The sequence below is a fragment of the Nuphar pumila genome, chromosome 13 (genome assembly GCF_984573655.1).
Source record: "Nuphar pumila chromosome 13, dmNupPumi1.hap1.1, whole genome shotgun sequence".
Lineage (NCBI taxonomy): Eukaryota > Viridiplantae > Streptophyta > Magnoliopsida > Nymphaeales > Nymphaeaceae > Nuphar > Nuphar pumila.
In genome coordinates, this window is record NC_143261.1 from 55,716,450 (window position 1) to 55,732,205 (window position 15,756).

Genomic DNA, 15,756 nt, shown 5'->3' on the forward strand with positions numbered 1-15,756 from the left:
GACATTCACATGTGAAGGTCAGAACATTCACAAATGTGAAAGCATAAGGACATTCGCAAATGTGTAAGAGAAAATTCACATATTTGGATATTTGAGAGGGAAGTTCACATATCAAAGGAAATTCACGTGTGAAGGGTGAAAAAGTCCTTTTACAACCGAAAAGTTGTGATTTTTGACATGGGTAGATTTCTCCCTATGCGCTGCAATCTAACAGTAGATGCAATTAATTGAATATCTCCATGTCCCATGTGATTAAATTTGTAAATCCAATACCTTTTTATTTTACAGCATTCTACACTTTTTCCACATGCATCTAATTGACATACTTGTACTTGATTTGGTACTCATAGATATACTTGGTTATCAAAACAACCACTAAAAATGACATGATATGTGACTTCTAATTTCTCATGTTAATCATATTTCTTCTTTTTACATTTTCATAACTTTTTGAATATTTTAAATATATAGTTTTATTTCATGAAAAATTGTACTTTTAAATATATTAAGAAAAAACTCCCGAGTCAGCTGAGTTGACTTGCCAAGTCATGAGTTACAGGTCAACTGAGATTTGACTGAGATTCTTGGTTTGTCAACCATGCATACACATGCCCGCAACACACACACACATGTACACACCCACACACATGTGCACAAGCGAGCACACACACACACACACAACATGCAACTCAACATCTCACCCTATTTTGCAAAAATATGTGCACATGTCAAGAAATAAAAGTGAAAGAAGGTCAATGTCAAAATTTCCCAAACACCAAAACTTTCTAATCCAATAAGCCATCTACGATAAATTATAGAAAGAAAATATGAATAGAAAATTAGATGAAAAGTTAACATTATCCGTCTTTAATAAAGCATGTACACTGTACACTGATAGGTATTTGTACGAGCAGGACAGAACTCGATTGTGTCCCCTACAAAAGACACCATACATATTACAGCGAGGATGAGATGAAATGCCATCACTACAACCAGCACACAAAAATAGATAGAACTGAGAAACAGATTATATGAACCAGTTATAAAAGAGGGGAGCTGGGCACAGCTGTCCAAGGGGACAATCAAATGCACAGATAACAACTGATTACACTGATAGCTAGATTATTAAAAGTTGCATTATAGTAGCCAAGGTGTGCAACGTTTGAACCCAACTAGGGATAGTTACCCAGCTTGACAATCGAAGAAGCAGGAGACATATAACAGTAACGGTAATGCCGATGATGGAGAAAAAAAGTGAAACATCAGTTAGGAAAATTAGCTGAATAGAAAACCAAATGAAGAAATTTAAGATATAAATAACCAAGCAAACCAATTAAAGGTTGACAAGAGAAATTCATATTCCAGAACAGCTAAACAATGTGAAACCAAATAACAAGACGATAAATCAGAGGGACACTAGAAACAAAAACTTACACGCAAATGCTCAACCAAGAAAACACAATTCTTTCTAAACTAAGTGATCGGATAAACCCATCGGCAATCAGTGAAAAACACAGAGACCACACCTCTGTTGTACAGGCGGGATGCCTTCCTTCTCTTCCACACGCTCCTTGATCCTGTCGATGGTATCGGTTGGCTCGATATCGATCTCTATTTCTTTCCCGGTAAGTGTCTTCACCTTGATCATCGTTCCACCCCTAAGCCTCAAAACCAAGTGAAGGGTGGACTCCTTCTGGATGTTGTAATCTGAAAGAGTCCTCCCATCTTCCAACTGCTTCCCTGCAAATATTAGCCTCTGCTGATCAGGGGGAATGCCTTCTTTATCCAGAAGAAAACATAACACCCATATTCTCTATTTAGACTATCACCCACAAAACCAATAGAAGAAAACAATGGAAGGAACATTGAAAAGAGAGAATAGGACCAAAAGAATCCATTGAAAAACAAAAAGAACAACAGAAAGGAACTCATTAGTTCGTCATAAACCAAATCTCCGTCTCAGAAATCAGACCGAAAAGATGAAACTCAGAAAACCAGCCGAACCACACAAAGGCCCAAACCTCAACTTCTTAATCCATGCAAAGTTTGTAATCCAAAAACCCAACACATTCCTTCAAAGGGGAGCTAAAAGATGGATTTGTGAACCCTTTTTCTGTTCTAAAAGCAAGACCACAAAAAATAAAACGAAAATTAAGAGCCAAAAACATGAGCCCTTCCATCAAGAGAGAGAGAGAATCAATAGATGGGTATGTCACTACCAATCAGCAAAACGGTAGTTCGAAATGAGAAAGAAGAAAAAGAAAAACCAAATTTCATACTCAGAGCACCGGTTTCTCCTCCTGCTCCTGACACAAATCCCTCGGAAAAGCAATACCAACAAACCAAAAGCGCCCAACAAAATGAAAAGAAGAAAAAAAAAAAGGAAGAAAGGGCACGAAGAGAGAGAAAAAAAAGAGAGGGAGGCGTGATCTCCTGTGCCTCCAAAGCACCTGAATCTTGGCCTTGACATTTTCGATGGTATCGCTACCCTCGACCTCCAAAGTGATCGTCTTCCCCGTCAGGGTCTTCACAAAGATCTGCATCTCTCTCTCTCTCTCAGGAAACAAGGGAACAACGTTTTTTTCAATTGGTCGTCGTATTTATGTTGGAGTACTCTCTCTCCTTCGTATTTATTTTAGAAAATCCCATTTAAGGCCAACATTTTACCCCTTATTCCAGGCATGGGCCTCACATTTCTGACATTCCACATATAGCCTCTGTTTTCTTGTAAATTTCCAAACAAAGGCCTTCACGAAATCGGATTCGGAGTTGGATCCGATTTTAAAAAGCAATCCGACTAAATGCTAGTAGATTGGGCCGGGCCGGGCAGCCCGTGCCCTGCCTGCAGCCTGGCTCAGCCCGTATATAATAATACTAATATAAGTTATATAACATAGAATACTATATATACAACATAGAATATAATGTATATTTTATATATAATATACATTATATGCAAACCTCATTTGAAGTATGAGATAAATGTCATTAAAAATATCACAATTAATAATTGAGAAGTGTTGTTAAAGTCTTATAGATGTTAAACAGCATTTTTGAAAACCAACGTCAGCACTAGCAAAGCAATAAACTCTGTTACTATTTTCAAACATTTCAATAAACAAGTTAGAGAAATAAGGACTTTCCTGATAACAAAAGTCATTCGGATTAACTCATTTTTTAGGTGTTTGATCTGATATCCCATCATACTCATTTTTTCTTTTGTTTTTAGGTGTTTGATCTGATACAAGGTTTGTACCTTGGCTTTAGACAACAACCATTTGCGTTAAGGAAGATATTTTTGATCTCTTTCGTGTTTTCGAGAGAGCTTTGTTGCATTTTGATCTTCATTCACGTGTGCAGTATTTTATTTATTTTTATTCACATTAGGGTACAAGATTTTACATTATTCAACATGTTTAGAATTTAGGATAGGTCGATCAAACATGAAATCATGTTTCTATGGTTCGATTTATGTTATATTCATATTTAAAACCCTATTTTGCTTTCATAATATCCATTTTAATTTGCAAAAGCGATTTAACCTATTTTCTAATGAAAAATGATGTAGATTCGTATTTAAATTCATGTTATAAGTTAGATTTGATATTTGTAACATGCTGGATATGTTTATGCCTGGAGTTAATATGATTTTGATGGATTATAAAGTTGTTTGGATGTTTTTATAAACTCAAAATCCTTTTTCAAAAATCAATTTTGAGAAAAATATATTATCTTAAGTAAAAATGTTGGTTATTGTGTTTAATTCATGATATGCATGATACTTTTGTGTTACATATATGTAACATGCTTACATATATTTATGTATAAATATGATATGTTTTTGATGAGTCAAAATCATTGGTTGCATATTCTTAGTGTTTTGGATGAAAACATAAAGTTCTTGATGTGTTTCTTAAAAACTGCATGTTGTTATGTATTTTTATTTCGATCTGTTGTAAAGAAAAATATAGTTTTCAAGTCGATGAACCCATAAATTATGAATTTAGAAATGTTTCTGACATACAGAAGCAATTCAAAAAAAAATTGAGCTCAATGAGTTTCGGGTTTAGAGACATGACCTCCGCAAGTCGACACAAAATTTATGTCCCGATAGAAAATCTTTGTAGGCTGGATATTTTTGTAAAAATTATACCTCCCAAATTATTCTAGATTTATGGTTGATATTTTTATATGTGTTAGCTTATATATGGTAGAACACACGATAAAAATCATGTAGGCATTTTATTTACAGTTTAAGAATTAAAAATCTTGAAATTTTGGTCCAGAATCTGTAATTTCTAAAAAATAGTTTGCTAAATAATATAAATAGTCTGTATTACAAAATTTTTAATTATTTAAAAAAAAAAAATTAAGTCTGGGTTTTTGGGGACATCTGTTAGACATATCAAGCCAACCATAGTAAAAAATTTAGAATTTATTTCGTTATGTGTGATGAATGACTAACTTTTCTTTGAAAAGATCAAACCGGACTAGACTGTTCAGTGAACAAAAAATAATCGATGTTTCTAAAAAATTTATTTCTTGACTCTGAATGGGTTTAGGTCAGGGTTTCTTCTTGTAGATAGCTAATGTGTATATGAATGTACATTAAAAATCTTAGATCTAGAATCACTTTATATGATTTATGTTTGAGCTTCTAAGAACATGTAAGATTCTGTTTTTACAGTTTTGCATGTAAATTGTTTTTGCCAGTTTGCATGTGATGTGTTGAATTACATGCATGTATTGGTTCCAAATTTGAACCAGGTTTATTATATGCAATATGATAATAATGTATAGCCTAATGTGATGTTATATATGCTTATGATGATTATGTATAATATGTTATTATGGTATGTGGCTTGTGAACATGATATGTCGCATAATGCAAAATGCTTACTTGAATGTATGAGACAGTTCGAAAGGTGAATGAGATTGTATTGTGACTTATGATTAAGCTACACATGGGCCTATTGAGGCCGTGTGTGAGTAAAATATTATTGTAATAATCATGTGAATGCATTATTTATATTGTCTTATGATGCATATGATTAATTATAGTTATTGACATATAATGATACACTGTTATGACTGAGTAGGGTGGTAGCCCAATCAGATGATGCATGATGAGGTGCATGTTATGGATATACAGATCCATTATGTTTTTGTGGAAAGAGTGTATGATAATTTAAAGAGGTATAAGAGACCTTAACAATATACCAATAATATGATTCTTTGATTGTCCTCTGATGATGGTGGGATCCTTGGATGACGGTCATGAGGGACCATGAGGATACTGAACAACATTTGCATTGTTTGTCCCAAGAACCCGATATGGAGGTTCATGTTCCTAGCCATGATTGTAGAAAATTTTCCACCATTTTGTCGAGGATCGTGAGATTGGCTCAACTGTAGCATATTGGTATATTAAGAAAAATGGTGTTGGAGGATGTGTAGGCCTTGTCGTCACGACATTGGGTGATGATGCTCGAAGTCGATCGAGAAACATATATGAGATCCTAGTACATAATAAAATATAATTGTGTATGATTAAGATATAGTTGGGATCTACCTTGGACCTCAGAATTTTACCCATGCTAGTATCCGCGAAGTGGTTAGGAGAATAACTTAAATTGGTTTGTATTAAACATATACATGCATTCAAAAGAAACATTCTATACGGAGATAAAAGTTTTTCATGCAATTTGTATTGGTTCATGTATTGTATATGCATAATATATGCATCGATTTTTGTATCATGTGATATTGCAAGTATGCTTGAATTTATTTATGTTGCAAGCATATCTGAATCGTTATGTGCACATAAATATTTTCTAAACTTGGTGTTTAGTGGATTTATACTTTATTCTTTACTATTGGATAATATTGTACACTATTGACTTAGAGATGCCAAAGAAATAGTGAAGTGTAATTTTTGTGATTTTATAATGCATGAAGGATTGTATAGATTTAAATATCATGTTGTGGGACATATTAACCCCACTGTGAAATTATGTAAACATAGCATTCCTTCTGATATTTGTGTTGAGCTTCTTACTAGTCTTAAAAAAGATGATGAGAGAAAGGCACAAGTACCTGCAACATTTGTGGGACAGAAATTGTATGAAGATGATGTGCACATAAATATTTTCTAAACTTGATGTTTAGTGGATTTATACTTTATTCTTTACTATTGGATAATATAATATTTTGTATGAGAACTGTGAGTTCTCAAACTTAATCGAGTAGGTGATGATGCGACTAGTTTTGCTAGAGATGGCAAAATTTATTATGGTTGCTGGATTCTATATGTTATGGGATTGATTTAAACTTTATGAACTTAAAGTTAAAGTTTATTAATTTTTAATTTTGGTTTGAACTATTTCATTTTAAATTATGGTTTAAAAGGGATGATTGGTGTGATGGGATGTGAATCTGTGATGTACCCTAGATTCGTGGGATGTTTTTAGTATTAAAAAAAAAGTTGTATTTCGTTTTCATCTTGACAAAGGGATCTTGTCTTTGGTGTCTCTTTTGCGAACTTAGTTCTAATGGGCTATAAATGCTAGTGCTTGCGTAGAAGTTGACCTCTTAGAGCTTAGTTTGGTTGAAGCAGGACCATAGATCAGTTATAGCATCATTCACTTTCTTTAAAAAAAATCATATATTTTCGGAGGTGAATTTGAGGTCATTACATAGTTGATATCAAAGCAGGTTTAGAAACAACATCATGATTTATAAATTCGTGATCTAAAAAATAGTCTATGCATCACCGATAACAGAAATGTAAATCTACTAATCAGAGTTCAAATAGGAAACACTGAAAAACTGAGATCTCTTGACTACTTCCAAATACGACTCCACGATGCTCCAATTATGCGTTACCTGAAAATTTTTAATGCAGAAGGGTCAGACTCCCCTGTCTGCGTAAGAAGCATTATATCTATATGTGGTGCTCAGTGTCTTGTGTACAAATATGTGCAACAACTGCAGATATAACTAGCATGGAAATTTATATCATTCTAAGAAAATGATTATGCTTTCAATTCATGATACAGTGCAAAAGAGGATTGAACTAAAGATACATTTATCCACATTAGCACAAGCTGTAGATTCTACAAGTTTTACGAAAGTCATATCAACAGTACATAATTCTGCAGGAATAAGTTTTCAGTCAACTTAAATTATTTAATGTTTATCTTACTCTCACCCTGTGGGTAAGCACAGGCATAGACATTGTAGTGAACTGAGACCATACGGTGAGATGCCTAAGTCTCACGAAAACACGAACATCCATGAAGCTCATACCACCTACCCTCTCCAAGGTAGATCATGGGTCCGGTAACATACACCATCTTTCAGGTGTACCCAGAGCCTGGAGAATCCGGTAACATATACCGTCTTTCAGGTATACTCAGAGTCTCAAAGGTTTTATATTTCATTTTACATTTTCTTTATAACCAAGTGCGAGCTATCGCACTACGAGGGGTCTGGTAACATATACCTTCTTTCAGGTATACCCAGAGCCTCAGAAATCTCATATTTGATTTCTCAATTATTTTCCTGTGCGAGTCATCGCACCAAAGATGATTCTCAAAATCCCGAACCCGTTTTGGGGTTCACACACATTGTATGGACTTAATTTTTTTTTTTGTCAGGGTGCCATGAGCACCATCAAGATAGCATTTCTCAGAACATGGCTCGACTCGGAGCTCACAGTCATCATTTTTTTTTTTGAAGTTATGAGCTAGGGTGTAAACAATAGCATGTGCTTGAATCCACAGAAAAGAAATTGACAAATAATTGAAGGTAATGGTGGCCTTTTTGTTCCACAACCCATAGAAGCAGAAAATCAATTAAAATAAGGCACAACAAGTACAATGTTAAGTTAATTATTTCAAAACAAACAAAGCAGTAACAGTGCCTGAACAATTACTTTAATAATTGTTGCATCAACCAATTCACCAAATTGGCTCATGTGTTGCCTTAAACCTTCATCATCTACCTCCCAAGGAACACCCAAGACCTGAGAAGTTTTATACAAAACAGGATAAATATATTCCCATAAGTAAATGTATAAGGAGTAGGTTTCATAAATAAGCATACCACCAGCCTTGTGCTTCCTGTAGACATTGTTCTCCCACTCCACTCCTTACAAATGACCTTCAACACAACGAAGTAGGGGAAAATATGCTTAATCATTCATGAACTGGCTACATTCAGAAAAATACCACAAATGAAAGCGACCAACATAGTCTATATTACAGCTTCATAATACATTAATGGCTGGCATGATTCTTAGCAGTTCGCATAAATGCATCAGCCTTAATTTCATGTTTTTGCACAATTTCATTCGGTGGAGTTGTAAAACCTGGTCCCTTGGTAAGGGACATTACTAATCTCTTCGTTCAAGTCAAGCGAAAAAAGGAGAGAAAGAGAGACAGATCTTATATTAGCATAACAGCTATATCTTCAGTTGTTTAACATATCAAAATCCATATCTGAAAAGCAACAGCAGACACACCAATAGTATGTTACAAACCAATCATGCACGTGCACACATGCACACACAATACACAGTATCAGTCACACTCAAGAATGTTGGGGTAGATTAAGACATCATCATGCTCTTATGCATAATGCATGCACATACACATAATTTTGCATATAAGTAGAATCACATAAGAATTCACCATTACAACACAAACCAAGAAATAAGTGTTCATCTTATCGTATATGAATTCACCAACAGATGAGAAATTCACAAAACAACCATAATGCAGCAATATACTGTAACTAACACATATCTCCAAACACAAGTTCCATTCTTCTTCAATTCACCAACCGGAGCTCAACAGAGCCTGTCGGTGCCCACTTTCATGTTTGGGGAACTGAACTTGGGTCGGTCCAGCTGACCCGCACTCAACCTAGCCAAGCTGAGTTGAGCACGAGTTTGACCTCGATGTCACCAAAAGCCATCACCTCCTTCAGCGAGGTCATTTCGCCAACCTTGACCCTACCGCTTGTGGTCGTCACCTTCGCCACAACCTTGTTCTTCACTACCATCATCGGACTGGAAACCGAGGTTAGCATACGTGTCCTCGCTCGTAGTTGGATCGTCAATAAAATACGATCAATGTCATGCTAATCGAGGAGAATTCTCGAGGGCCTTTTTGAAATTTCTTTATTTCTCGTGAGACCACATGCATTACAAGGTAGGTTTATAATAACTTTAACATATATGTGTAGTTTTAGGTTTTTTGAAATGCTTGGGGTTTTCATAATTACATAGTTTATATATATATATATATATATATATATATATATTCAAAAATTGTTTGTGTTGCATGCCTTTTGAGAAAATATATATTTAAGTAATATTTGTTTTTCATAAACAAGAATGTGCATATGTTAAAAAAGTATCAAAATTTTCCATATGTGAGTATTTTGAACATGTTTTCAATAAAAGACACGTATATGTTCAGGTTTTACAAACATATTCTAACATATGTATTTTGGATTTTATGAATAGTTAAATACGAGTGTATTTCAAGATTTTATGAATAAATATATGTATATGGCTCATGTTTTTTGAATATGCATGTTTCTGAAATTATTACGTAGTTTTAAGCCTGTGTAAATGCTTATGATGAATGATAAAATGCATATCAAAGATGCTGCATAGTATCTATGATGAAAAGCATGTTATTCAATTGTTATTTTATGTGAGGCAAAACAGGGTGGTTCAACAAAGAGAGGAGGTTGTTCAGCAGGAGCGGCTGAGAGCAGTCACCAGGAGTCAGTGAAGGTGGCACTGGTGGGTGCCATCGGTGGCTGCCCAGTTGGTGGGAAGGAGAGAATCGGGTGGCAATGGTATGGTGCAAGACGAAAATCAGGAGAGAGATGGGCAGTGGTGGTGGTGGTGGTGGTGGTGGACTGGTGGTTGTGGTGCTGGGTTTACACGAGAGAGGGGAGAGTGAAGGGTGAAGGGGAGCATGAGTGAAGTTTATGATACAGGTGAGAGGGAATGTAATGGGCAAAGGGGGCATGAGTAGAGTATTTATAGGAAGAAAAAAAGGAAAAAATCCAATTAGAAAGGGGGAAAACCTTTTTGATTTGAAAAAAAGTAGGGGGAAAAAACATTTTCAAAGGCGAGTGGAAAGAAAAACTTGAAATTAGAATTTTGTTTTGAATTTCTTTTTAGTTTTAAGTAGGAAAACAAGTGGGCTTGGATTTGGATTTTGGTGAGACCTATTTGGATCTCATTAAATCCAAATCCAACCTACTAATATATATATATATATATATATATATATATATATAATTAAATTCATTTGGGTCATAAGTGGACTTAAATCCTATTTATTTAAATGAGATTCATTTGGGTCTTAGGTGGATCCAAACAAATTTATTATACTTTAATAGGATCCATTTGAGTCACAAATGGATCTAAAATTTTATTTACTTGATGAGATCGAATTGGGTCTCCAAGTGGATCCAAAAGTCCTTTTCTTAGTGAGATCCATTTGGGTCATCTAAATATATCTAAATCTTATTTTACTTAGTAGAATTCATTTGGGTCTCTAAATAAATCCAAGACACTTTCTACTTTAAAGAAAGATCCAATTGCATCTCAAATGGATCTAAATTTCTTCTATGCCTGATTTAAGCCCCGATATAAATCAAAACCCTACCCAAATCTATTTCGGTTGACTGAAATCATTTGGAGATCCAATCCTAAATAACTTGAGATCGAGTGGATCTTATATGTTCATTCAAATAGTTCAAACTTGCGTTTGAGTTGGTTGATCCTCTTAGATCTATATTGAGGTCGAGATCCAAATACTTCATACAAAACCTCATAACTGCCCAATTAAATATCAAATAACTTCAATAAATGCCAAAATATTATCCATAAATAACTGCTAATTAATCAATCAATATTAGCTAAGTAATTTGCTAAAAAATGATATTTAATCAAAGTTAAATACCAAAATAATTCACAAAAAAAAATCTTTTATTTATTTAAAAATTTTGAGAAATTTATAAACTTTACATTATTGCTCAATGAATATTATTTCAATAAAGAGCAATTGGCAATCATTGATGTTAAGTCAATTTAGTTGTTTGAGCAACTGTGTAACAAAAGACTTAATGATATAGAACGATTTCAATGGCTATCAATATAGTCAAAAGATCGAGAAGTTGTTATCGACAAAAGGTTTAATAATCTTTAGCACTATCATAATTTTTTAAAGATCATGTGATAAGAAATAACTATAAAATAAAATTTATGAAAAACTGCAATAACAGAGTAACTGTAGTATGCATGAGAAATAACTTGCGGACTATGGTTCATTCCACTTGGAGGATCCATTGAACAAAGGTGCAGAAAACATCATTCTTTCAAGTGAAGAAGTATCAAAGTGAGCATACATGTGGTGGATCATTGGACAACGTAGTAGTGAAAAAAATATCTTTCAAGTGGATTTCAAGTGTTATTCTTGAACACTTACACGATAACCCAAAGTTAACTCTAAAAGAAATCTTAAATGACATTAGTCGCAAGGAAAGTATGAAGGTTACGTACAAACAAGCATGACATTAATGAGAAATGACTAAGGTGATCCTATATGGTTTATTCGAAGAGTTTTTCAAGATGCTTTTTGCCTATTGTCATTATTTGATGACGACTAACCGATGATCGACAATGTGCATTGAAACTGATAGACGACATAGATTTATGTACATGTTCGTATCTTTTCGTGCATGCATTGATCAGTTTTTTAAAGAAAGCCCTCCACTTCTTATGGTAGATGACACATTCCTAAAAGAAAAATACATAAATATTGTTGTCAGCCCATGGTATTGATCCTTGTGATCAAATAATTTCGGTTGCATTTACTGTTATAGATAACGAGTCGAATGAATCATGGGTGTAGTTTTTTTATGCATGTGAATGCACAATTGAGACACTAATACAATGACATACCCAAAGTTAAAGTACAATTAACAACTATCTCAAATAAGCACACAAAGCTACACAATATGTTCTCCCATACATGGCTAAATTGTCAGGTTGAATTTTACACAAAACACTACGAAAAACTTTTAACATAAATTTGGAATATCACTAGGTCAACTTTGGTAAAGCACAACCAAAGCACTCACGAGACAAAAGTATAATTATTTTCTTAAAAAGATTCAGGAGCAAAGGGAAGATGCATACAAGTATGCAACTAAGGTCATAAAAGAAAAACATTAGGCTAACATATACTTTTCAACTAGAATGTACAAGCGCTTAACCTCTAATATAGTAAAGAGATTTAATGCGAGGATTCTCACAATACATGGCTAAATTGTCAGGTTGAATTTTACACAAAACACTACGAAAAACTTTTAACATAAATTTGGAATATCACTAGGTCAACTTTGGTAAAGCACAACCAAAGCACTCACGAGACAAAAGTATAATTATTTTCTTAAAAAGATTCAGGAGCAAAGGGAAGATGCATACAAGTATGCAACTAAGGTCATAAAAGAAAAACATTAGGCTAACATATACTTTTCAACTAGAATGTACAAGCGCTTAACCTCTAATATAGTAAAGAGATTTAATGTGAGGATTCTCACAATACATGACAAGTCACTAAATCCTCTTATTGAAAAACTTTATCTCATGATGATGAAACTTCTTGAAAACCAAAAGAATAATACCCATAACATGTGTGGTGCCTAAAGTAAAAAAAAGTTGGACGATGGTAAGAAAGAAGCATGAAATCTATGTGTTCAAGTAGTGCATTGCCTTCATCGTCGATACAAAGCCTACAATCACTCTCACAATTGCAATGTTTATCTTAAAAAACAAACATGCTCTTGTAGAAAGTAACAGGTTAGCGAGATTTTGTGCAAACATATAATCACGTGCATTTTGTACGAAGACAAGTTATCAGAAGATTACTACGATAAGTTCTACACTATTAAATCGTATCAAGCTGCATATAATACTTATTCATTTTTTCTCACTCCTCCAAATCTTATTCCAGTCTTACCACCTAAAGCGCATCCTAAAACAAGATACCTTAAGAAGAAACAAAAAATAGAACACAAAAATGTTGGGTAATACAAGTGCAATCATTTTTTATGAAATTGGCCACAACCGGCGAAAGCACAAATAACATTATATTAGAGTACAGATGGTTTACAAAATCTGTATTTATTAGAAGTTGTTTTATGAATTCTTTCTTTGTATTTACAATCTTTTTTAATTAATTATTCCAATGTCTTATATCTTTTATGTATATAAGGAGTTCACAATGAATAATTATAAACAAAAAAAAAACATGGTAGTAGAAAGCAGTTCAAACCCCGTCACCAACCCCAAACAAGGAAGCAGTTGTGTTAATTATACAACACATTGACCAGAATTATAAAGTGAAAATTGCCCAACTTCTGATAATTATTTGGTGCAATGAACTTTACACAATTTGGCTTTGAGGATACAACTGAGCTTGGCCTGCTCATGGAGTCTAATCTACAACGTGTTGTCCAACTAAACTGCCTGGCACAAATCACTTAAGATAGCACCTTTAATAAAATGAAAGGGACTCACACTAGGTTAAAAAATGATAGAGAGAGAGAGATGGATAACAGGAATAAAAGATAGGCTTCAGTTATTATAGACTCGATCCCAACAGCCAATAATTGAGTGAAACGGCATCTACGGCCTAAAAAGGAAATTAAATGGTCTAAACAATACTAAAAAACCTAAAAACATCTACAGAGGAGGTGACTAGTCAAACGATCAAATGAGAGGAAACAACTAGGCCAATCAATCTTGCATGAAGTACATATCCTTATGTTAAAATCGATGTGAATCTGCTGATATGAATTGAATCTCCTAATTGGAAACAGCAACACTTAAAAAGTCACTTGCTCATGCCTAGATATCTTGATAAATTAGATCAGTCAATATCAAGCATGCACTAAACCTTTCAATGAATTGCCGTTTATCCGGATCTTCAGTGGAATTATTTCATCATATAAGCCCTCAAAAATTTCGTCAGCATGTACAGAATTTAGATGACTAAAACTAAATAAAACTAATCCAGTTATTATCATTCAATATTAAACAATAATGAAAAACACGACGGTTAAAAAGGTATACAGAATGCACACTCATGTTCTATGTTTCTTCTTCTTACTCGGAGAATTTAAATTCAAGTTTCTTTTCCCTTTGCCTGACCTTTTCATTCCACTTACAAGCTCTGTAACTTCACTAGAATTTGAAGCCGGCTCTTCCAAAATGCTGCAATACCAAGTTGACAACCACCAGAGTAAGATGAATTTATTCAGCAAAAATTCTAGTTGGCAGGCAGAGAATTGCCTTTTTTATATTTTTTGAGAGGAAACCCCAGTTCAGGTGGTGGGGCCCGGTAGAGATTGATGCTCTGCCGTATGGCCCACTCCCAAGCACATAAAATCCCTCCAGGGAGCTTGATGCTTGGGCTTAAAGCAAGGGATGCACACCCTGGGTATCACAGTTACAAATCTCATTCTCAGGTTAAAAAAGTGAGTTTTCCTCAGGAAAATCTCTGTAAGTTGAAAATTTATACATTCATTACTAATATAGAGCAATCCTAGGGTGCTCCCGGAGCACCTACTAGAAATCATATTTGTAGGTTGCATCTTCTCAATCAAATCTTATAGATGTACTTAAAACAGTGTATTTGATAGTAATCATGTTTTGGATCATGTTCAAAATAGGCTTTTTTAGTCATAAAATTTTGGTACCTTGTGAGCCATTGATTTTTGAAGATCTTAAAAAAAAACTACATGTATGACATAATCACATGATCCAAACATTTTTTTCCACTAAATAAAAACTGTAGATCATATCTATAGGGTCTGATCAACGAAAAAAGCACTCAGATTTTGAAAATTTGAAGCTTCTACTAGGTGGCAGTAGGTGATCGGGGAACACCCTATCATTATTAATATAGAGTAATGCTCCGGGAACACCTACTCCCTCCTACTAGAAAGCAAAGTTGTAGATCATATCTATAGGGTCTGATCAACGAAAAAATCACTCAGATTCTGAAAATTTGAAGCTTCTATTAGGTGAGAGTAGGTGCTCTGGGAGCACCTTATATATATATATATATATATATATATATATATATATATATATATAGAGAGAGAGAGAGAGAGAGAGAGAGAGAGAGAGAGAGATTTTGAAAATGAGGTAAGGGGCGTTTACAAAAATACTATACAACATAGGTTACTTTGAGCAATGGGGTGAAAGGCATTTACAAAATACCATATAATATAAGGTAGTTTCAGCAATGGGGTGAAGGAAGTTTAAATGATACGCAACATATAACACAGTTTCCCTTTAAAAAAATATGCATAAGTTGTTTAGAGTCTAATCGGCTACTTGAATAGTACCATACCAAATGTGTAGGGGAGGGAAGGCCCTCTCAGCTGCTATATAAAACGAGGGTGCCTCCCCTTCATTTAGTGAAAAGCCATTGCCATCGGTAGTCAGCATTCAATGCTGCCTGACATGCGCCATTCAATGCCAGCTCAGCTCAGCATTGAATGATTGCTGACAAAAAAAAAGTTCACACCATCAAAAGAAGCGGCATGATTTTTTTGTATATTTCAAAATCTTAAAAAAAATCGTGAGGGTTTTGGCAGTATTTTTAAAATATCGCATTTTTTTCGGGTATATATCGTTTTGTGATTATATTGAAG

The 15,756-nt window shown here is 34.2% G+C and overlaps 1 protein-coding gene across 1 annotated transcript in view; it reads right to left on the reverse strand.

Moving 5' to 3' along the window:
• Window positions 1-15,756, reverse strand: part of LOC149818443 (uncharacterized) — a 1,135,480-nt gene that overhangs the window by 168,162 nt on the left and 951,562 nt on the right. Inside the window, exons 13-16 of the mRNA XM_089986219.1 lie at window positions 8,018-8,026; window positions 2,451-2,543; window positions 1,508-1,813; window positions 1,187-1,279 (exon numbers count right to left, since the gene is read on the reverse strand). Of these exons, the coding sequence (XP_089842345.1) occupies window positions 1,187-1,279; window positions 1,508-1,813; window positions 2,451-2,543; window positions 8,018-8,026 (501 nt within the window). The remainder of the gene's footprint in view (window positions 1-1,186; window positions 1,280-1,507; window positions 1,814-2,450; window positions 2,544-8,017; window positions 8,027-15,756) is intronic.